The following is a 24826-nucleotide window of genomic DNA, read 5'->3' as shown; positions in this document are numbered from 1 at the left end:
TCTGAATCCTTATCAACAATATCTTACATTTTTGTGAGTAAATCTTTGAACCGCTTCAGTTTACAGAAACAGTGATTACTGTTGACCAAACTGATAAGCTAACAGCCAGTATGAGAGAGATCATGACCAAAGTGAATTGCTGTTGTTTTCAAACTCCAATTTTAAAGGTTTTATATCAGTCTGGTCAAAAGCCATTTCATAAATCTTAACACTGCCATCGATTTCACAGTACATGGTTACTCTGATATTCCTGTAGGGAGTCTGCACTGAAAGGGCTACAGCTATCTGCTGCTGCAGCTATTTGCTCCTGCAAATAACTAAGGAATTCCATGTAAATACCTATACAATTCAAAATTTGTACTTTTTTGATACTTATTTCATCCTTGGATGCTTCAGTATTCAGTTTTCTTGCATTTTTATTTCCTATTGTGCTTTCTGGGTTTCTGTCTCCTCTAACTGAAATTGTGTACCAGGAATAAGTTTCTGTACAAAGTTAAATATTTGACGTATTTTGTACATTCAAATGCATGCTTTTAAATTAACTAATGCATGTAAACAATGTATTTTTCTCATTCTTGGTCAAACCCAGCCATCCATTTTCTTCACTTGCTTTTCTTGGTCAAATGATGGCGATTCCTGTATTTTGGAATGATCTGATTAAAATATCAGCCCTAAACTTATATAAGAAACATAGACATTAAACCCCTTCTTACAGCGTTTCACTCCCAGTGATGGTATAGATGAAATCAACTGATTTAGGAAGTCTTGCCATATGCCTTTGAACCATGAAACCTGTGAATATTTAATAGTTTTTTTTATTAATAGTTTAACTCTGCATTTAACTTGTCCTATACTGCCATCTTGTGGTAGAACAGCTGCATTATAATGACCGTTTTTTATTGCAGCAATATTGACTTGTGACATAATAAAGCACCGATGTTACCATTAATCATTTAAAGCCTGACGCATTTTATACCTGTTTTTAATGTCACACTGACCTATATTATGATGCATGTGTTAATAATACAGCAAACCATTGGCCCACATTTATAAAACAACAGGAATAAGTGGAGTTAATGAAACACTGTCACGGAAGGAAGTGATTTCTTGTGTCCGTAAAGATAATTTAAAGAAAGCACTAAAATAAATGAGGCTGCACTCTTGTGGAACCATCTTTAAGTTTATATCTGTGAAGCTAACAACTAGTCTACTTTTAAACTAGGCTTAAAACTTTCATTGTCTTGGGTTTCATGAGCTCTCCCATAGTTATGCTGTTATAGGCTTAGACTTCTGGAGGACAAACTGACCACATTTCTTCACTCTGCTATCTTTAATTTTTCTGATGTATGTGTCTATGCTGCAAACTTATCCTCACTGGAAAGAGAAAACATTTGTGGGGTCAAAAAATTATTAGGGGCAACCATTGCCCCTCTGCCACCCCCTCGGTGATGTCTCTGGTGCAGGACGGAGGATTGCATCTAAGCCACTACTGAATTTTTGTACTGCATCATAATTAGGTCATCATGTAAGAGGATTTTCATCTGAATGTGACTGTATTGAATTTAGATATAAGTAGATTGTTTTGAATTGCTTTTTTGTACAGTGCCCTGAGGTGACTTGTTGTGACTTGGTGCTATATAAATAAACTGATTAAACTGAAATTCAACTAGAACCTGTGTTTTCATATTCTGTGACTTGAGCTCCAAGTTTCAGAAGCAAATGTTGAACTCCATAAAATATAGTGAGATTTAATATTACAGTTTAGTGTTATTTTTTCAGGAATGTATTGTAAATCTTCTCTTAAAATCACATCTATGAAGCCTTAAGGCTTTTCCCTGTTGTAATACTTGGATTTTGCTATAAGATTGGCCATTTTCTACTGTAAATTTTTAAGTAAAATACAGTTGCGTAGCTATAAAGTACTGTTTTTGGAGCATTAAAAACATTTAATGTAAAACTGAAATTCAATACATTCCTGGAAATCATACTGCTAGTAATGTGCTGTAAAAATACAAATTATTGACCATGCAGTAATAGCTCACAGTGTTCATACTTGTGCGTGGATTAAGGATTATTCTTTAAAAAAATAAAAATGAAAGCTCATTGCTGATGAAGATAAAGATACAACATATTTCTACAACCCATTTATTTCCCTAACCTGTTAAGTACCAGATCAATATACAGCATCGACATTATAAACAATGCCTTAGGACTGTCACTGATGAGTACTTGTGTTTTTAATTTAAAATTAAGTTTATGCTTTACTCAGACTATTTGGCTGAAATCAACATTTAAATACAAAAACATTATGTACTTTAAAAGAACAATAATATGCCACAGAAACTTTAAATATTGTTTTTTATTATTATACGTAATCACTGTTGATTCTAAGTTTTTTCTAGACTGCTAAAATGTACCTCATGTCAAATTTGGCCATCATTTCGACAGGAGTTTTGTCGGTATGATCCGCCGCCTCTCGGTAATGTTCGGTCTTTTTCGCCGCCACTTCGTTCATTTCCGGTAAACGTCGCCATCTGCTTTCTCGTCCTTCTCCAATCTCCGTGTTGTTGTTCCCGGTGACGCGGCGGAGGTGTAGCCTGACGCGGGCTCTTACGTGTCGGCCAGAATAAAAGTGGAGCTCCGGAGGCCTGGGAGTGACGAAGGAAGTCTGTATCGGTAAGGAAGAAAAGCTGTCCGGGGGTTCGGAGGGACCGAAGGCTGCCACAGAAAGTGTCGGTCTGGTCGGGTTCGGCCCGAAGGAAACAAAGAAATCATGGCGCCGCGGTGTGTTTGTAGCAGGATGGAGGGAGGGGAGGCTGCGGCTTTTTGGGAAAAACCGAGCGGCTTAAATAGTGAATGAAGAGGGCAGCCGGCGTGTTAACACATTATAAACTATAATGGGAGCTATAACATTAGTAATACACTCAGCTGTCAAATGATGCTGTACCGTCTGGGCGCTGTATGCGCAAAAAAATTGCGCCTTTTTTCTCCTGTAAAGGTAAAGCATCCCAGATTTGCATTTATTTCTGTAACTTTCCCGCAAATGGTTTATTTTCACAGATTAGGTGGCAACTATCAGTCATTTTCCTTCAATGTGTCGTCGCATAAGAGCAGGTGGGAAACACGAGCTTGAAGACTTCGTGTTTTTTTTCTCGGGATATTAATTTGTGTGTGGGTTTATTTATTTATTATTTTTTGTTTGTTTTTGCATCTCCCGGGGATGCGAGCGGGAGCGCGTGGAGGGTGGTGGTGGTGGGGGCGTCGCCCGGCCATGTGGCTCGGCTGTCACACGCAGAGCATCCGAGTGATTTTTGAAAAGCAGAGGGAGAAATGTGCAAAGCCAATCATGCGGCGGAGAGAAGCTACGCACAGTGTGAGATCACCGAGCTCAGGGAACAACACGTTCCAGAGCTGCTCTCTGAACACACACACACACACACACACACACACCTCCTCCTGGAGCCACATCTTCACACACACACACACAGCGCCTCAGAGCTGGGAGATCATTGACAGCAAAGACCTCGAGGTGTGGCTCACAAAAAGTTGATTAGTTTATAATTCATAAAAACAGCCAAATCTGGTAAATCCACTGTTTATACTGGGTCTGTCATGAAACTATCAGTCAAAAATGAAGAGTTGTTTATTTTGAAGGTACTCATTGCAGTGTAGTGGACTGGTCCAAAAAAAAGAAAAGAAAACATTTAGAAATTAAGAAACAAAATCTGCACAATATGTTTCTCATATCAGTGGTAAATAAAATTAGATTAAAAATGAAATTAGAGCTATGATAATAATTAGAATTTTTATTATAATTACTACGTCAATAAATGGCTGTTTGGGGGTTCATTTAACTCAAACCCATCAGGGTTTTCGTAACATCTTGCCACAGCTCGTATGAGCACGATCCTTGCCGCAGCTTCTGCTCGATTTCGACTCTCCTCCTCACAGCTTTTCTTCACCGTTTCAGAATCAGACAAAAGAATTTTTCCTTTTCCCTTTGGACCTGCCGCCTCTTATCCCCCTGACTCTGTTTACATCCGGGGGATTAGTTTACCGACTCAATGTCCGTCAGACCGTGCGAAGTGAACTCGTCAGCGTTCGAATGTAAACAAACGATTCGTAATTGTTGGCAACAAAACAGGACTCTGCTTATTCGCTCATTTATTACAAAATTATACGGTAGACTTTTGGTAGTTTAGTGGTTATTTTTTATCGTAGATGATACACATAAACCAAAAAATTGAAAAATGGTGTATTTTGACAACTATTATGGATTTTAATAAATTTTAAGCAAAATTTGTGAACAGCCGCTAACTACCACATGCATCAAAGTGACAGAAAATAGGTTAAAAAAATTATAATGTCCATGTGATTTTGATGTATCTTTGTATTTGTGCTTATATTTGTTGAATAAAAAATGCAGATAAAAACATAGCTTAGGTTGAAACTTAAATGTAAATGTACTGATTTTATAGAGGTCTTGTTAAAGCTGTGTGTTTGAATGCCGAGTTGTGTTTATACAATACTCCTGCTTGATCCCTGACATTTATTCTTGACAGCCGTCTTACTCGTTGTTGTTTCATCTTTCGTGTTCAACAGCAGATTCCCTTTTCACATTGCAAAACTTGTCCAATTTTGCCATATTTGTTTACCTTTACTACAGCCAGCTTAATGTACTGTAGGTCGATCACGTGACCCAATCTTTCATGTGGACTTTGGCGGATTCAGCCAAGTGCTTTGTTTACATTGAGCGTGTACCCGCATTTTAAAATTTCATATTAATATGTCTAATATAAACTCTTTCAAACTACACCATTTCATATTTTAATGTTTGATTTTATAGTTTACAAGTACATCAGGGTTTCCCCCAGAAAAGAGGCTAAGCCTGGTGGTAGGTGGCCGATCGCCGGCTGACCGTGATTTAGTTAAAAAAAATTATTAAAGTTGACAGGAAAGTTGAAAATATGGCTATTTATTATGTGATATTGTAAGCTATTTGTGTCAAATATTTACATAACTACAGTTTTACAAAAAAAGGCACTTTTGAAATACTTTTTTAAAACAAAAATACAATTAAAATAAATACTAATTGATTGCACCTAATTTGAATCCTAATTTAAGTCACATTTACAAATAAATTAAATGAACATAAATGAAAAAGTGCAAACAAAGCACCAACACACATTTCACGTCAAGGCCAATTAATAACAACAGAGAACTCTGAGAAACAGAGATGCTGTACTGTACTATGCTTTTTGTGGCACAGGCTGCATGTTGGATCACTACATGTAACAACAAAACAAAACATATCTAATGCTGAATTTAACAGCAACATTTTTCTGTTAAACACAGATAAATTATCACGTATCATATTAATATTTTCACTAATGCCCCTTTCACACGGACCCCAACAGTCCCGGCTCCACTCTACTCGGCTGGCTTTGCGAGCGTTCACATCTGCATTTTTTCGCACTCTGTCCCTGCTTCGGAGTCGGGCCAGCCGGGCCAGCCCTGCTTCGTGGGCGGCGCAAGCTTAGCTCCTGTTCACTCATTGGTCGTGGGTGTGACCAGATGCAAGCATAAAGCGCGAAGGTAGGAATATAAACAACAGCGTTAGCTCACCCTACAATGTTTCTGCCGTCTGTCCCCCAGCTGAAGGCACTGTAAAGCCTGAACTCTCCGGCGGATAACAGCTGTCCCACTCCGTGCAACAATCGTGGCATGAAACACAAAGCCATCACTGATGAACTTTGTCTGAGAGATTGTGTAGTTTCAGCTTAAGAGAAGTTCGTTTTTTAAGCAATCTTGGTTCGTATCTTCATCCTCAGCTTTGCCAATGAAGATGGAGTCAGCAGCCGAGGCTCAGCAGGCAGCAGACACTGCTGTGACTGAGACCGAGAGTCAGCAGATCACCCCGGCACAGATCGCCACTTTGGCACAGGTAACACGCGACCTTTACAACTCCTACAGCTATTTTAGGGATCTGATAAAACTCTGAAAGCTTGGATTATTTGTTAACCAAAACAAAAAATGTCATTGCTACTAATTTGACTTGTTACTAAAGTTAAGCCAAACCGACTGACAGCATGTCCTCACACTTCTGCAATTTAGGTATCCATGACAACAGGACACGCCTCAGCTACAGGTCCCACTGTAACGCTGGTGCAGCTTCCCAATGGACAGACGGTTCAGGTCCATGGAGTCATCCAGGCTGCGCAGCCATCTGTTATCCAGTCTCCACAGGTCCAGGCTGTACAGGTAAAACACACACAGTGTCTCTGTGTGTGTTATCTACAGAGCAAAGCACGTTAAGTTTTATTGCTGTCTTCCTCTTTTGTGTATTTGTCTGTTAAGATCTCCACCATAGCTGAAAGCGAAGATTCCCAGGAGTCCGTTGACAGTGTGACTGACTCCCAAAAGCGCAGAGAGATTCTGTCTCGACGCCCTTCATACAGGTAAATGTGTGCAAAACTGCTGAGACTATTCATTATTCAGTAGTGAAATCAAAAGTCTATTAAATGTATATTTAAAAAAAAAACATGCTTTATGAACTGTAAAAAATACGAGGCTTCTTGTTTATTTTTTTAAAGGCATTATGTCTGCATCAGTAAACATTTTATTATTTCCATCCATTCATTTTCTACCACTTATCCATCAAATTAAAATGTAATTCATAACCCTTTTTTTTTAAAGAACAAAATTCTTTGAAGCACAAACACCACTTCCTTTTTCTTTCTTTCACTTCCTATAATCATCACAACAGTTGCTGCAATTAAAAGTGCAACTATTTCAATGTACAGCAAGACATGCAGACATGTGCACCTGAAAACGGGAGCGGCGCAAATAAATGAAATCAGTGGGTTTTTTAGCCAAAAAAATCTCATGTTCGTTTTTGCCAACAGAAAAATCCTGAACGACCTTTCCTCAGACACATCGGCTGTTCCTCGCATCGAGGAGGAAAAGGCTGAGGAGGATTCGTCGGCTGCTGCAGCCACACCCGCCATCACCACGGTTACCGTCCCCACGCCCATCTACCAGACCAGCAGTGGACAGTACAGTAAGTGACAGCTGCCTCGGTAGAACTGATGGCTTTAAACGCTGAACTTCACCGGTCAGCCCCTCGTTTATCGCTGCAGTCTATTTAATGAAGTGAAACGGTACGGAAAATCAGCTTTTACATAAGATGCTGACCCTTTAGCCACAAATAAATGCACATTCTTTTATATAAAGTTTAGAGAATGCAAGTATCATTTTCAAAGTTGTCACCACTGCACAGGGTAAACTGTGAACTGCTTAGATTATTTTGACTTCAGACCTGAAAACTTCAACCTGTGGAGATACTGTAGTTTAGTTAAAACAGCTGTGTTTGAAAGAACCTGCAGCTTCTAAAGACCAAAAAACATCTCATTGACTCATTTTCTTCTTCGGGTCTAACCGTCCGTTCTAATTTCTACTGTAATGCTGTGAGCCATCTGGGGGAAAAATATTTACTGAATCTAAATAAAATCTCTGATTCAAAGGCTGCGTTTATTTTTACTCAATGAAGGAGACCCAGTGTGAGCCATAATGGCTTGACTGCAAGCAGTCAAGAAAGGATTTCCAGGGAGCGATCTAAGCATGGGAGTCGAAAGCAATTTTGAGTAACTACCTTTAAAAGAGTGTGAAACGTTTAACAGAAAAGAAGAGAAATTACCCATTTAAAAGTTGACAAAAATAAAGACAGACTTTAAAGCTTGATTACACTGCTTTTTGAAGATGTGATCTGTCATAACAGTGTATCAGAACATTTATTTGCTCTGTGGTAGACAAAATAAGCTGAATAGTTCATTAAAAGGCTAATAAAAATGTTGTGATCAGTTAGGAAAGTGGCTTGTCTTATTTTATTTTATTGATGTAGATTGAAATGCCTTTTAAAAAAATTTTATCATAAAAATGTTTAATGGAAAGATTGGATGCAAGGCCACAGAACACCTTACTTATTGGCTGCTCTCGCTAAGCTTCACTTGATGCCCTGGCAAAGTAGAGCAGACAGCAAAGTCAGTAACTTTTGACTTCCACCTTCAGGACAACATTCACTTTTATTTAAGGCAAAAGTTGGGAGGAAATCAAGATAAGGCTGGTTTTCTTTTATCACAGCAAAAGGTGAAACCTCTTCTAATATGTCCCATTTAAATCCAAAATCTTTGCTTATTTCTTCATACAGTTGCAATCACGCAAGGCGGGGCCATTCAGCTGGCTAATAACGGCACAGATGGAGTTCAGGGCCTTCAGACTCTGACCATGACCAACGCTGCAGCCGCTGCTGCCCAACCTGGAGCCACCATCCTGCAGTACGCACAGACCAGCGACGGCCAGCAGATACTGGTTCCCAGTAACCAGGTGGTGGTCCAAGGTGATCGCAGGCTCCTTACTCTAAAAACAAAAGCATTTCAGACCAAAAATATTTCTTCATCCTCAGAATCGATTTCTGTTGTTGACAGCAAGGTTTGGTGCATCATCTGTTCTGTCAGTGTTTCATTAGAATGGTTGTTAACTTGGTTTCTCAGAATGTCAACTTCAATTTGTGCCCACCTTGTCTTGTAGCTACCTCCGGTGACGTCCAGGCCTATCAGATCCGAGCAGCCCCCGCCAGCACCATCACCCCCGGAGTAGTCATGGCTTCCTCGCCCGCCCTTCCTACTCAGGGCGCCACGGAAGAGGTCACCAGAAAAAGGGAGGTCCGCCTCATGAAAAACAGGTATGAGCCGAGGACAGGAGGTCATCTCTTAGAGGGAATAAAAATCATTGCAGTTGTAAAAAGATAGAACTCTAGATTCAAAGCTGGAGAAGTGTCAGCATATTTCTAATAAAATTATGTCAAATATAAAGGGATTCTGATGTAGCAAATGAATCTTTTAATGGTGTTTCCGATGATTTCCTTCCCAGTTAATCTTGTTGTGACACCCAGTAGTTACAATGCCACTCAGAAGTTTTTTTTCGACACAAACCATGCGAAAGAAACCCAACTGTGTCTCGTCCTTTTACAGAGAGGCAGCTCGTGAATGTCGCAGGAAGAAGAAGGAATATGTTAAATGTCTGGAGAACAGAGTGGCCGTCCTGGAGAACCAAAACAAGACTCTTATTGAAGAACTGAAAGCTCTTAAAGACCTTTACTGCCATAAATCTGAGTAGTTCTTCACCCAAACACCAAGCTGGGCCAAGTAGTATTTCAGTTTCTTTCAAATACCTTCGACTGTTTGATTCTTCCTGCCTGGCCCGCCAGTTTGCTTATGGTTGGCCTTTATTTTTATTTACTTTTTTGTCAAAATCACTCAGTCAAGCTCTGCTTTTACTGCAGGCTACCAGTACAATAAATTAAAACCCATAAAGTAGTGTACTGTCATTCAGATATGAAAGTGCCAGTTAAAACTTGGCACTCTAAATCAATAACTAGAATCTTTGTTGAACATCTTTAAAGCGATACAGGATGTGGCTGAGATCATGTTACAAACAAATCTTTGTCTTCGAGCTTCATCTTGCTGGTAGAGTTTTGGCCACCGCCCATATTAGTTTGTCCATCATTGTAGTCATAGCCATTGTTGCAGCTGTTTATTGGAAAATGTGCCTGCGTCAAAGGATGCCACGGGTGCTGCTGTAGATTCTCAGTCATCCAGGATGTGGCAAACCTAAGTGCTTGAAGAAAAGACAACTGGACTTACTTTTTTTGTTTCCTGGAGATGGTTCACCTTTCATCAAAAAGGCTTCTGTTCCGTTTAAAGCTTGGGTGTTTCAGGCTTAAAGGTCGTACATAGTTCAGGGTCCTCCCTGTGGGTAGAGTATTTTATTGTCGTGGCTAACTGTAGGCATTTTCAGTCAGCTATACATTAAGTTGATGAGCCACAAAATGATTGTGAATGAGCTCAATGAGCTTTAAACCCTTCAGACTCTGAGGGTATCATAATGCTCCTCTGTAAATCTAACGCAACAGGGTGTTTTGTGTCTGGCAGCCTGACAGACATATGCTGCATTCAAGCTGTAGCTGGAAAACTAGCTACTTCTTAGAAATATTTTCGATGGGGGTGGTTTGTGTATCTGTGCCACTCTTCCCCGCTCTATGTGCGCTCTTCTCTTCTGCTTCTGTCTTCTGTGGCAAAGCACAACACATAAGTTACTGCTTACCAAAACGCAGCTAGAGTTTTAGGTTCTTAAAACTGAACGACTCAACAACACGGCATTTTTATCACCGTATGCTCTGTTGCAGATGGTTTGAAAGAGGAGTGAAGGAAGCCAGTGTCATTGTCCCAAACTCTGTCTTATAAGCTTGAAACTCCCCATCTGTTATGAAGAAGCTTTTCAGATGAGAAATGAAACCTCTTCAAGCACTTAGCAGTTCCAAGGGGATACCATCTTTAAATCAGCTTTCAACAGTAAAAACAACCAGCATGTTTTTTTTTTTTTTTTGTCTTAGTCAGGTCAAAGACCAGGCTCGTATTCCAGGCCAGCCTGCTGAATTTCAATTCAGACCTGAAGCATTTTCAATTGCACTAGGATTTAATTATTTATAAATCTGTTTAAAAGTCATTTGCAGCCTCTTTAGACTCCAGCATTTGTTTCACCATTCAAGCAATAATGGAACCCATCGCTGTAGCTGTGATTTCATTTACCCTAGGCTCTGTTTTGTCCATCACCAGTATTTCAACTCGGTATCAACATTTTAGGGTGTCCTAGGCTGTGATTTTACAAACACCTTCCTTTTTATTTTTCAGTTGCCCACTGTTGTGCGTTTTCCTTTGTAAGCCAAAGCAAGAGCAAGAAGACTTGGCTTGTTGCTGCCTTTGGTAGAAATTCAGTGGAATACATTCAAATCCTGGTTAATTTCTACTTCTTTTGCTCCATCAACATTTGGTACTTTTTATGGTGCTTGACACGGTACTCTCTGAAAATTCTTCCGTCAAGTATAAAATTCAAATCAGAGTCGAGGTATTTCTACAATCACGGCGCCTCAGTCAGTTGCAGTTGAAACCTTTAAATGAATCTTGAATCTCTACTTGATCCATATCCTGACATGAACCACCCTGTACAGAAGAATTTGCATCTGATTGGGCATAACTTGTTACTTTTCTAATTGTTTTTAAAGACGCTACCAACTGCCAATCATTTTGGACTGGAACTGTATGAGTGTCAGCAGATGTATTTGTTAGGGTGGGGGTTGAGGCTTGACGTCTCACTTTTCTATTCAGTCCTGTTTCTGCTTCTCCGCCGGAAACTCCTATCAAATCTAATCAATTTAAGATCTTTCGCTGTCGGAGGATCTTTAAAACAAGAAGTTGTAACTTTTGTATTTTGTTCTGGCAAAACCTCTCGTCAGTCTTAAAAACAGTTTGCCCGGTGGCTTTAATCCAGCTGGGGAACAACATCGGCAACGTTTTTCTAAACCAGAATGTTTTGAAGTGAACTAAATCCGGTGATAAAAGTTAAAGATCCATTTAATAGCCTAAATGTATTTGGGCATACTACTGTTCTGCACACAAGCAGTTTATCTAAGGGTCTTTAAGCGTGTTGGTCACTGAGGCGCCCTTCACACAGGATGACGACCCCGGTTCACTCTTTACGAACAGTACAACCTATTAGAAGGTAGCTGGACTGCGACAAAGTTGGCAAACCTTCAGTGTGAAGGCAATCACGACTCAGTTCCACTCTTTGTACTCATCGAATCGTTTTTTACCCTGCATCCTCACTACGCTCTATACACCCACCCTGATGACTCTCACGCTTAGAGATCACACCATGATTGCATGAGTATCCTGTGAGTTATGTTGTTTCCATGACGTTTATATGATCACAGTCATAGTGTAGGCATGAGGCCAGCGCTGCCAGTCCTGCTTCAACGTCGCAATTACCAAGTCACGCAGGTGCACCTTAGACCCCATATCATCGCTACGCCTCCACCTCAATAACCTCGCTACACAAGTGTTGCGCATGCTTAAAGCCCTTTAGCTTGACTGCCATGTGTAACGAGGTGCTCACAAAGACACTCCACCATTTGGCTGATTTATTTATTTACTTTTTTTTTACGTCATAGCCGGTCGTCATCCAGTGTGAAGGGACCCTTAAGTGTTACATCGTTTGCATTACTCGTGTTACTCACTATATAGTCACATCACAGCAAATAACCGAGTGCATTGAAATGCTGTCTTGTAACTCGTTTTAAACCAAGAATCAGGTTGTAAAATTTGAGCTCCAGTATCATTTCATTAGTTATTCATCAGACACAACCGTAAACCAAAATGACAGTTTTTACCCCCTTTTTTTTGTTGTTGTTGTTTTGTTTTGTTTTCAGTATTATTTTAATTTTGCCAAGTTTGTGACAAGATAATATATGGATTGTGACAGTTTACTAAATTGCAGTGTCTTTGTTTTTCATATGTAGCAGATTGAACTTGTTTCCGGCTACAACTTCCTGAGTAACACAAGTTGTACGTGACATCTTACTGGGGGGGAAAAAAGACATCACTTTAGAGGGACTGTGTGTGGAGAAGAAATGTGTATGTGTCTGTTTATATTTTATATGACTGTACATAGACTCTACAGCATGTGTAGACCTCATATATTTCAGTTTATTTGATATGAAAAAAAAATATGTTCTTATGGCTTGTATGAAATCAACTTTGCATATTTGTAATATACTTCAAAGCAATGTATGTGTGTATTCATGTAAACCTGCAGGCCTACCAGCGTCATGGCAGCTAGTAAATAAGAAAGGCCTGGGTCGGAGTTTTATTTTGGAGTGTTGTAATCTGTTTAGGATCCGAAGTGTTTGTAGAAAAGAGCGAGAAGAGTCAGGGTCCACATTGCATTGTGTTATTTGGTAAATGTTCTTGTTTATGTTCTGAACTTTAAATATATATTTTTACCTTTTAAGCAAAAGTTGCTCCCTCACCAAAAGTTTTTATATCCTTCCAATGAAAGCACAACTTTATTTCAACATTTGATCCTGAACATTTGAACTTAATTGCACTTAAATTGCATTTATTTTACTACGTTACTTCAGATTGTTTGTTATATTTGCTTCCAGTGGTAAAATACATGTTTGTGAAAGTCCTCCTTTTGCCTAGAAAGCACCTTTTAATCTTCCTTAAACACAAGTGTTGGACTTTTTAGGAGAAAGTATCCTCTCTCAGTGACTTTGGTGTAGAGACCTTTTAAGTTCAACACATAACACAGCAATCATTTATCAGATTTCTTTAACTTCTGACTTGACTTTTTAAATACTAGTTTGGTCAACTAAATGTGTTATTTCTAAGCGTTTCCAGATTGAAATATAAATCTCAGTCTTCGTTAGCAGATTGAAAGGATTGAGTTGTTACATGATAAAGTATGGAAGCTCAGTCATGTTAATATTAGTGTAAGACGAGAACAAGTGTTGGATTTGTCTTGTCATCTATATTGAAAATAGGCTGAAACAAAACCAGGTCTCTGCACAAAAATGTAATAATACCAGATATCTTGAAAACCTTTATCTTTTTTTTTTTTCCTTGAAAGACCCAGATGCTTTTAACCCTCCTGGAGGCTCTTGTAACTTTGAGTCAGTTTGACCCCGAAGGCCACAGAAGGGTTAAATGAAAGTTTAACATTTTTATTTAAAATATTGTCTTTTTTTCTCAAGTAAGTTTCAAAGCGTCATATAGATCTAAAAGGGGATTTGTGATTTATAGGAGCACCAATAATTACTTTAGCAGTCAAATCAGCCTTTGTTATAGCATCACATGTTCAGATTTCTTTCTTTCTTTTAAAAAATCTGTGTGCTTTAAACAAATCAATTAGGAGATAAACAGATTCATTGTTTATCTTGTGGTATTGCATTTAAGGAACCCACGCTTAAACCACACTTTAGCTAATCCTATTGTAAAAAAAAAAAAAGAAAACATCAGAAGGAAAAAAATATTTTTTAAATCAAAAGTAAAAAGTATGTGAATAAGTGCTATGACTTTACCACATAGTTCAGGGCTTAATAACACGTAACTGATAAATAGTATTGCCTTTATGATTTTTGAAGCACTAAAACCGAAGCCTGTTCTTGAAATAAACATTGACAATAAATCTCCAAAACTTCATCCACCCGTCTAGTCATGGTGCTGAGAAATATTTCATTATAACCTCTTGATTTAGGGGGTAAATTGTTGTAATTGCTCTGACTTGAATGACACATTTTTGAGTCTGATTTCGGTGCTGGAAGAGTTTGAACCCAGTGACAATGTGTGATCAATTTAATGATTGCCACTTTCTCAGATTACCAGATTACGAACCTGAATGCCATGTATTGTATATTAATCACCCAATGATGCTTTTCATACTGTTTTGGTTTTACCACTGTCCAGTTACAACATTGTACCTGCCCGTAATTTCAAAGTGCTGTTACTCTGATAATACTTCACTCTTTTGTAAACAATTGATATGTGTCAATAAACTGCTCTTGAATATTGTAGTGTTTTAGTCATCAAGCACTTTGGGTCGCCTTGATGCGGAAAGGTGCTATTTAAATAAATTTCACTTCACTTCACATAGTTAAAAATTTAATTCATGCTGCATATGATGAAGCATAAAGACACTACAGTGGTCATTTCTATTTATATTCATAAGTAATACTGTATATATATGTATAGATAGATATGCAATTTGTACGGAACAATTTTACATATATATATTGCATTTTTTTTATTTTTACAAAAATTCCCTGAGAAAGACAACTTTATTAAATAGGCGAACTTAGTGTCTGTGCTATATTTTTTTATTTAAGTGAAAATATATGTGTTTGTTGATAGGTCACGGAGAGGCTTCAGTTTTCACTGTCTAAAAAGGGTGACGGTGGTCGCGTTGTAAACGCAATCCGTGATTTAAATCACTTTTAACTGGCAGGTCCATCCACCAATGAGTGGCTCTCACAAGCATTGTTTTGATTTGTTATAGCCAATCGGATTAAACGGAATTCCAAGGTGGGCGGGCCCACATGATCCTGGTGCCAAGGAGTATCATCGTGATCTCCGGCAACAGATGGCGGTGGCGGCGGAAAGTGGTAGTACTTGCGGCTCAAATCTGCCCAGGGTGGAGACTCTGTTGGAGGAGTCCGGACCAGCCACGAGAGTTTGGTTTCTAACAGTGATTATACAGCAAATCAAGTTAGATGATCTTCACTGAAAATTTCATTCTCAGCAGCTGTGGTTTTTCGCGTTTTAATTTGGATTTCTACTGGAGGCCGCAGAAGCCTCGGACTCGATTTAGTAAACCCGCGGACCGGAGCGGAAGGAGTCGCTCGTGGGATTGTTTGGAAAGTCTCATAAAACGGTATTAACAACGTTTCTAGTTTGGAAAGGCCTAATGTGTGTATTTTCTCATAGTGAATTCTGGTTAAATTGTCGCAGAAAGCGCAAATAATGCAAAGTGAAGAGAAGTTCGGGAGACAAGCTAACTGCTAGTTAGCTGCGAAGCGGTGAACTGTGGCATGTTGAATGAATGAATGAAAGAACTGTAGACCACCTGGATTTTAATAACTGTTTACTGTTGAGTTTCCCTACGGGACGGGACGGGACGGAACTGATTTTCTCCACCCAAGCGACCCTTCCTGGAGAACTGTCCCTCGGCTTTTATCCTCAAACGGGTAGGAATGCAGCGCCTGGAAGTTGGTGGAAAGCGGCAATTTACCACTCTGATGACAAAGATAGTGTCGTGATGGAACTCCCTGTTGTCTCCTAATGTTTACAAGACAGGGGGACATTAGCTAGCTATTAGTTATATGCACTTCTTGGATTTGACGGCGGTAGCCTGAAGCCTGGGTCCAGTTCGGAATGGGGAATTCGGTGTCGTGCTGCGTCTCTCCCGAGTCGAGCCCCAAACTTCCGTCGAGGCATCCTCCGGAGCGGCTGGAAGAGCTCCACACCAGCACCGAAGTGAGCGACGACAACACGGTGCCCTACCTGCAGCATATCAGCGACAGAGAAGTCACGGATGGTACGTGTTTACCCGACTCACCCCTACACACACACACACACACACAAAGATCCATAGCGTGTAAACAAGTGACTTCTGGCCATCCTGCTGCCAACAATGCATCTGTGATGAGAACACTGTTGGCAGTATTTACATAGCTACTGCATCACATTGATCTCATTGGAGTCAGAATATTTAATTATCAACGAAAAATCATACAGCCATGGCCATAGGTAGAGAAATAAAGCAGAAAAATACATCTATAGATGTTAAATCTGTGAGCTGTTATAAAGCCAAAGTGCATATTTGAACTCCTAAAGTTAAAACAGGATTTTTTTTCTTCCCTCTCAATAATTTCATTCAGGCCCCTGATCATAAAAGCATCTCAAATATGTCAGTGTGGTTCAGGCATGAGCTCACGCTTGCGTTACCAGGCTTTGTATTGCATCTTTCCATTGATTCCCCGACACGCAGAGCATTCATTCAGTCCACAGCACTGTGACTGTTTGAGACCAGCTGTTGGCTGTTGGAGTGTGGGAGTGTGTGTGTGGGGGGGTCACAATCCGCCCAGCAGTTCTTCTCACATTCCTTGCTGTCCTCGCTTCACAAATGCATCCATCACCTAATCCCCTGACTTTTGTGCAGTGTGCTCTCTGTGAGGATTTAGAGGGAGAGGGAGAGACTTACCGAGTCATGCTTATTACAGTGCTGTTTCTGTGATTATGCTGCTGTAAATTTAATCGCCCTGTTACACCGGACACTGATCTCTGGTCGAGCTTATAGTATCTGCTCTTCGTTCTGATGCTGTGTCATTTATGATAAGTTCAGTAAATTTACAGCGTAACATTAGAGTTACTGTTACCGTTTCCTGGTAGTCAGGCAAGACAGATTTGTAAAGAAGAGGCCATTATGAAGGGGAAGTTCAAACCATTAGCTAAACAGCAATATAGCAGTTGCGTCTTCTGCATATTTGTAAAAGCATATATTTACATACATACAAACAGACAATTTTTCTGACATTATTCTTATATCTTAATCTCTATCAGTAATCTTTCTCAGGTTTAAACAGCGTGCTCTCATCTGTCCGTGTTCTCGTGGTTTTGTTTTCTCTGCTTCGAGTTTATCTCTGAGCATAACTGAGAAAATAAGCAACCCACCGGCTGCCCGGCTTCTAAGCTTTTCACACACTTTGTGTTTTCTCAGACCTGGCCTTGGAGTCAAACCCGTCAGACCACGCCCGAGCCAGCACCATCTTCCTTAGCAAGTCTCAGACAGACGGTGAGTAATTATAACACGACACACACACACACACACACACACATCAGAGAGTCCCAACCATCTTCTGTTTGTGAACAATAAACAGAGATCTGAAAGGCTTAATATTGAATGTCAGGTTGTTATTTCTGTCCTCTATTTGCTCTCTTTTTCTTAACCTAAGTAAAGTTTATCCTGTCCTACCATCTCTGGACGGTTACGCTCTGGATAAAGTAGTTTATATGTTTGTTATTTAACTATAAAGTTTGGGGAAAGTCTAAAAAAGCTGTTCTAAATGTAGATTCTGATGTGTTGTGCCTGTTGCGTACCAGAGAACTGTGTTATTAAATATTAATTACAAAGAAACAAATTAGATTTCCACTTTCTGCAACCTTAGGTACTTTGACATACTCATTTCGAGGTGTCAGACCAAACCTTTTAACTTGTTTTGTTCCTCGATAAATCAGTTTTAATTTAAATTATTATTATTTTGTTTTACCGAATTCCTTTTTTTTTCTGAATTCCATGTTTTATATTTTAACTCAATGTATGTATTTAAAAATTTAACAGTTTCATAGGAAAACACAACAAATTTCATAAACATTGACAGATTTGAACAGAAAACTAAAACGGTTCAGTAAGAACATTCAATGCTTTAGTAAGGTGCCTAAAAGTCTGCATGCAGGCCATTTATAAATAATAATAAAAAAAAATTAAATGTAGCTCCTTGTGCATGTTTTATACAAGTAAATAAACATAAGAACTTAAAATTAATTCTATATTTCACAGTTATATCATGTAATAGTATATTGTAATTGTGTATTTGACTCACTGATTATCAGGATGTGTTTTGTATCTCTTGGTTTGTTGATGTATTTTCACTGAAAACAGCTGGACAGCTTTCAGCTGCTTTACACAGGATTAACTGCTTTGACTTCGACTATAATTATGTTTTCAAAACACTTCTCCTAAAACAAACCAGTGTAACATTATTTTTTTTCTTAGAAGGATATCGTATTTCTCACATATAGCTACAAAATCTTTAATAAACTTACTTCTTGCTTCTGCTGAAGTGTTTTCATGCAGCCGATTAGCCGAAGTGGTGGCCAACGCCGGCTGTCTTCGACTCTTTAATAATTCAAGTTGTTGTTTCACGTTTTCCTGCTGTTCCAGTAATTCATGTGCTGCCAAACATACACATTGTTTAGATATTGTTCTGCTGTAAACGTTGTGCTCAGTGTTAAATCTCATCATGTTTGAATGGATTGTTAAAGTCCAGGTTCCTGATTCTGTTGGCACTTTCTGCACTGTGGAGATCTTAGAGGTGAATTAACAAATGCAGACTGGTGACTGTTAAAAGTTTTGGACATCTTCCAGCGCTGGACAATTCAATTCAGTTTATTTATATATTCATTATTAAAATTTACAAACTGGAATCTATCAAATAAATAGGATTTAAGCCATTTTAGAGCTGTTCTTGTAATCCCAATATCATGTTCAAGCCTCTATAATAGATTATTGTGATCATTTGTATCAAATGCAGCTCTGAGATATAACATGACAAGTGTGGACACAAGGACAGCGGAATACCGTTAGTAACTTTCACCAGTGCTGTTTCTGTGCTGTGATGAGCTCTAAACCCTGACTGAAACTCCAGAAACATTATTTCTGTCCAGATGTTCACACAATTGATTTGCAACTATTTTCTCAAGAGTTTTTGAGATGAATGGGAGATTAGATATAGGTCTATAATTGATTTCTGATTTCTCAGCAACTTAGATGAAATCAGTTTGACGATCAGTTATGAAATCATTAACTAACAGATCTTATGTTCAATAATCCACATTTAATGATTTCTTTATATTTTTGTTGTGGTAAAGTAACTGTTTATTTTTACAAGATTTTTTGTAATTTATTTTTCTCGAGCTGATTTCTCGTTTATCTAATTTGGTCCGTGGTTGAGCCGACAGTGTTTCATTGAGGGTTTGGGTGGGTAACAGAGGAGAAGCAGCAGAGAGTCCTGTACTGGTCCTGGACTGGACCCTGGGTTGTCAATAGTTTGGATGACTAACAAAATCGGCTAAATTCTTAGAAAGAAGAGCGGCTTCACCTAAAGCGGGATAGACGCCATCTCTCTGCATTAGACCAGGTTTTCCCCAAAATGCACTTCAGTTACCTGCGTAGCCCATGTTGTAGCTCTTACAAATTTACACACCGAAGCAACATTAATTTTAGTGACCTCTGATTGGCGTAGCCAGGTGTCATTACCACCAACGTGAATAACAATCCCACTGTAATTAACCTTAGCCTTAGTCAGCAGTTTCAAGAAGGATCCGATGTCGCCCATTAATAACCCGTGACAGCTTTACATGCGTTATAAAATAGTACAAGCTTTCACTTGACAAACACAAGTGAGTGCATGCTGACGAGAGATGGAGACAGTCAGCCTGGGTATGCTGAACAAACATCTCCAGGGAAAGTTTGGAAAACTACCTGGTGGGAAGAAAAAAAAGAGTTGGATTGGCAGGGATCCATTAAACACAAATCTTGAATCTGGTTTTAAAAAAAACATTCAGTATCTACGATGCCAGCTTCAACTTTACAGAGAAGTGAACTACCTTGCTGTCAGGTACAGTTAAATGACAACATTGGCCAGTTTGAGGCTAATGCTTTTTAATAAGCTTGTTTATATTATAACATTATAGTGTCTTAAACTCAGTGTTGCTGCATGGCAGATCCCTAAATTCTGCTTCACTTAAGAACACTTGAACAGAAAATGGAATAACACTCTACAGTTCAGTGATTCACGTCGTCTAACATATGCTAACATGCTGATCTCTGAGTTGGCTTCACTTTATCACAAATATTCTGGAGATGAAATAGTCATTAACGTATTTTACGGACTATAAAGCACACTTAAAAGCCTTCAGTTTTCTCAAAAAACGACAGTGCGCCTTATAATCCGGAGTGCCTTATATATGTAAGAAATCGTAATGTTTTTGTATGACTTTGGTAAACGACAAAGCCGCACCGCTTGCAGCATTAAGGCTCAGTTATAGTCGCACTTTGTAGCGTCGCACAGGGCTCCGCGAACAGCACGCAGACTCTGAGCGAGCAGTGGAGGCGTTTATACTTGACACTTACATCGGTGCAGTATTCTCCAAAAAGACAGGAGGCTGTTTTGTTTTGCTTAATGCGCCTTATAGTCCGGTGAGCTTTATATATGACAAAGGTTCGTAAATGGACCATTCATTGACAGTGCGTCTTATAATCCAGTGCACCCTATAGTGCGGAAAATACTATACTTTCTGACTATTCAGTGTGAGGGACTTCCTGTGGCTTTTGGGGCTCATTTACTGTAATGAACTGTTTATATCGACCAACTTGTACAAAAAATTAACTTTTTTTGTGTAAAAGTGAGGAGTTTGTGTCTATAAGCTTTAAATCGTAGTTCCTTGAATGTGTGCTTCATTAAAAGACAAAACTTCAGTTTAAGTCTTGTGATGCAGTAGATGGATTAAGTTAGCTCTATGTATAAACTGTTAGCACATTTTAATGGGTTAAAACGTAGATAATAATGGTTGTGTTGCTTTGAGACTTGGTTTTTACAGACATTGAATCTATATGTGGAAAATGTTTTAATTTGAATCCAGTAATCTTTTGTCTCCAGTGTATATACTTATATATACACACTTCTGGTCATTTACTATTAAGCTTACAAACAAAAATGTGCAAAACCTAAAACATGAAAAAAGATTTCCTCCCATGTCATTGTAGTTCTAAATTTTATGTCCTGTTTTATGTTTTCAGTTATTATTTGTATTTTTGAAAAACATGATGACTATATTTGAACTCCTTACATTTCAGTTTTATTAGTTTTGTTTTTTATTCAATAAACGCTAAAGAAACCCTGTGATAGATGCTGCTTTCAGTTTGCTCCATTTGAACACTTCCCTTTTCGTTTCAGTGAGGGACAGAAGGAAAAGCAACCACATCAACCATGTCAGCCATGTAAGTGTCTGAAATTACATGTGATTTAAAAAAAAAAAAATTGTCATAAAGGAGCCACGCTGCTTTTTGTATTTCGTGACCCGACAGACTCAAAATGACAAATCTGAGTTTTAAAGGCAGCTAGTTTTATCAGTGAAGAAAACGTTTCTTATTCGTGTTATTTCCTGTGTGTATTTATGATGTTTCTTCTAGCAAACGTTTCCGGAAATGATCTAGAGTCACACAAATGGTCAGGGAAGTCCATCTCTGAGCAGCAGAAGACAAGATTTAAATGAAACCAATGTTAAACCTCACAAATGTATTTTATGGGTGGGAACATTTGACAATAAACTTGTTTCTTTGGTGCTTTTCTGCCCAAAACATGACAGTTGAGTGTTTTGGCTCAACTTAGATTTCCTCAGTTCAAACAGCTGATCATGTAACACCAGAACTGTGAACGCTTCAAAGGAATGTAGATGTAAGAATCTAATTTTGTTTTGTTTTTGATCTCAAGGTGTCTCCTGGTCCATTATCAAAGAAATACAGCTCCTGTTCTACTATCTTTATAGACGATAGCACCGTCAGCCAGCCAAACCTCAAAAGCACAATCAAATGGTGAGAATCCGCTCCCAAACACATCAACACGCAGCGAAATGCTGCCTGAAAATGACTTGTTTCAGATGAGAAAATCCTGTTGCGTCACAGCACAGTAATCCTGAAGTAATGCTGAACAGATGTCTGAATGAATCAGATGTTATCAAACTATTTAGGACTAAAAACAAAATCTGTTCTGTTGTTTTAATGATATTGGATTATCACTTTTTCTCAGGATTTTGTCAGTTCGAGTGAAGCCTTCTTGGTGGATGTCTTGTTTTGACGCCATAATTTCTGACACAACACTTTTTTTGTCTATCAGTTGTTTATTTTGTAGTAAAATAAAAGATGACTAACTAAAGATTTATTTTTAACTTTCTCTCCCTTTAGTGTCACTTTAGCAATATACTACCACATCAAAAACAGGTAAGTCCACTATTTTTAAATCAAATTATTTTGCTAAAAACATCACGTCAGGGTATCTAATGATGGGCGTTTGTGTTTAGGGACTCAGACAGGTCACTGGACATCTTCGATGAGAAGTTGCACCCTTTATCAGTGAGTATGTTGATGACATTTCCAGAGTCAGCGTTTTATTTTGTGAACCGTTACAAGTTTTTCATTCAGCAAAAACTGCTCCTCAAAGGAAGCAGGACCAAAAGTACCTTTACGTCCTCCCTCAGACTTGTGTGTGTTCATCCCACACAGAGAGAGCCGGTACCGGACAACTACTCGTCTGTGGACCCAGAACACAAGCTGATTTACCGCTTCGTCAGAACGCTCTTCAGTGCTGCGCAGCTCACAGCAGAATGTGCCATCGTCACGCTCGTAAGCAGATGAGCTTTTTAAATTTATTTGCTGTTCAGTTCACAATATCTAATTGTTTTAGCTAAAATGTCCAAAGATGGAATTAGCCCTCACATTTATGATATTAAACCTTGCAAATATGTCCAACATTGTTCTTCAGCGGCACCAAGCTTTGAAAAGTAAAGTGAACTGATTTCATATGACAGAGTTGTAGTTGCATTATTTGGTCTGCAGAGGGCAGTAAGCTCCTTCAAACTCCATCACCCCTCACAGGTAGGGTGGATACAAGAGGGTGATTCAAAACAACAATGGATGTTTTTATAGTAACATTAAAAGATGTGGTGACATTAAAAAGTGATCCCTACATACATCTTTATGTTTGTCTTAATCTGCTATTATGTAAGTTATTGTTACTGTTGCTGCATTCACCCTCTTAAGACAGTGGCATAAACACTGTGCAAAAGCCATTTATTACTGAGGTTGCCACATTTTTTGTTTTTAGATAGTAGGATCTTGGCTGTTTTAGTTTACTTGACATTCTGGTACTTTGAGGAGTGGATAAAAATCCAAATATGTCAAGAAGAGAAACATTAAAAGTAGTAGGTTTATTAGTTGATGTGTGCGTACTGACAGTTAGTATTTTTGTTTGTTTGTTTGTGTTTGTCAGATAATTTATAGGCCATTTGTTAAGGTTCAATCTGCTTAAAACGTATATCCATTAAAATCTGAGCATTATTCTTCCTGAAGGTGTACTTGGAGCGCTTGTTGACCTACGCCGAGCTGGATATTTGCCCGGCCAACTGGAAACGCATCGTCCTGGGAGCTATCCTGTTGGCCTCTAAAGTCTGGGACGACCAGGCTGTGTGGAATGTTGACTACTGTCAGATCCTTAAGGACATCACTGTCGAGGACATGTGAGTTGTGGACATGTTCTGTTTATCATTTTTCACAAAGAGTCTGATATGTTGTGATTCGACTTCGCTCAGATCAGGGACATTTGGGCATTCTTGGCTACACCACCTTGATCTTGGGGTTGTAGTATAAACTGAATACAACAATATCTGTTTTCTGTTCGTTCTATTTTAGTAGTTTTGCAGCTTTCCATTATTCAGTTTGGGAAAAATTTAAGAGTTTAGATTTTTACATATTTAATTGTTTAGGCCTAAATCAAAAATAAAAATCTAAACAGATCCAAGTGTGTGTGTGTGTGGGGGGGGGGTACAGATGGATGGAAACCAGAAAATACTGTCCAAATACTGTGTAAACAAGTTTCCTAAGTGTCCGTCCCACAGTTGGATGTCCTATAATGACAGGGTTTGCAGTTCAGTCCACAGCCCCTCTATATGTTGGCACGACTTTGAACAAAACTGTGAACCCCAAGTTCCTTTCCATGGTGTCTGTTTGTGTGGACTATATTTGTATAATATCAGATCTTTAATTATGTTTTACTTGTACAGTATGAAAGGTTTTAGTGAGGTTTTAGGTTTTAGTGACTAAGGTAGTCCCAAAGCGCAAAGCTTTTTCCTTTATACAATAAAAGAAAACACAGGTTTACCATAAGTCATCATTTACTCCTGAAGAAGACTTGAAGCCTGGTCTTAAAACCATAAAGTAATTAGAAGCAATCAGAGAGCCCAAATCTCCACCAAGGCCATAGGGTCACTGACACTAATAAACTCTTGTACGATCTGGATCACCACCAAAATGTAATCACTTGCTTTTTGTGACAACCCCAACATTTCCTGATTTCATCAAAATCTGTTCATTACTTTTGAAGTAGTCTTGCTAATAGACAAACGGACAAACAAACAAACCAACGCTACCAAAACACAACCTCCTTGTCAGAGGTAACAAAGAAAACAGGACATGTTCCCTTTCAGTCGATTCACTCGGTACAACATATGTACTATGGGATATCACGCTCCCGCGTGTCCTGGCTGAAGACACCTTTAATCACGCCTTTAGGCAAATGACGTGATGACGACAAGTGACAGGCCCCACCTGCACTATGTAACCGTCCGTCATCACAGTCATTCCTCAGTTCTTACGCTCTTCACCTCGCTAAGAACACCTCTCCGAGTCAGGCTAGCTAGCTGCTGCTAGTTAGTTCTGTGTTTCGCAAGGCTTCTCGAAATTAGCTTAACTGCTTTTGTTGGCGTTAGCCACTGCTGCCTGCTGGTAAGCGTGCCTGCCCGCGAAGCGCTAGTCCCGAGGT

The 24826-nt window shown here is 39.0% G+C and overlaps 2 protein-coding genes across 3 annotated transcripts in view; both read left to right on the top strand.

Moving 5' to 3' along the window:
* Window positions 1-2532: 2532 nt before the first annotated feature.
* On the top strand, window positions 2533-14467 carry creb1b (cAMP responsive element binding protein 1b). The gene is made up of 8 exons (XM_017421172.3): window positions 2533-2676; window positions 5832-5944; window positions 6115-6261; window positions 6358-6458; window positions 6906-7060; window positions 8207-8395; window positions 8587-8740; window positions 9030-14467. Exons 2-8 carry the CDS (start codon window positions 5840-5842, stop codon window positions 9172-9174), a joined length of 996 nt encoding a protein of 331 aa, XP_017276661.1. The 5' UTR covers window positions 2533-2676; window positions 5832-5839; the 3' UTR covers window positions 9175-14467.
* A 548-nt stretch (window positions 14468-15015) lies between these two features.
* ccnyl1 (cyclin Y-like 1) overlaps window positions 15016-24826 on the top strand; it is an 18366-nt gene continuing 8555 nt past the window's right edge. Inside the window, exons 1-9 of one of the 2 annotated variants that reach the window (XM_017421084.3) lie at window positions 15016-15637; window positions 15743-15987; window positions 17170-17244; window positions 21188-21231; window positions 21725-21825; window positions 22195-22230; window positions 22311-22362; window positions 22513-22632; window positions 23359-23525. In XM_017421084.3, the coding sequence (XP_017276573.1) occupies window positions 15825-15987; window positions 17170-17244; window positions 21188-21231; window positions 21725-21825; window positions 22195-22230; window positions 22311-22362; window positions 22513-22632; window positions 23359-23525 (758 nt within the window). In that variant the 5' untranslated portion in view covers window positions 15016-15637; window positions 15743-15824. Of the gene's footprint in view, window positions 15988-17169; window positions 17245-21187; window positions 21232-21724; window positions 21826-22194; window positions 22231-22310; window positions 22363-22512; window positions 22633-23358; window positions 23526-24826 lie in introns of both variants that reach the window. The other variant, XM_017421083.3, reaches the window with a different exon arrangement.

This window comes from Kryptolebias marmoratus, linkage group LG6 (genome assembly GCF_001649575.2).
Source record: "Kryptolebias marmoratus isolate JLee-2015 linkage group LG6, ASM164957v2, whole genome shotgun sequence".
In the NCBI taxonomy this organism is placed as follows: Eukaryota; Metazoa; Chordata; class Actinopteri; order Cyprinodontiformes; family Rivulidae; genus Kryptolebias; species Kryptolebias marmoratus.
Note: the sequence above shows the minus strand (reverse complement) of the source record. Positions and strands in the feature narration are given on the sequence as shown.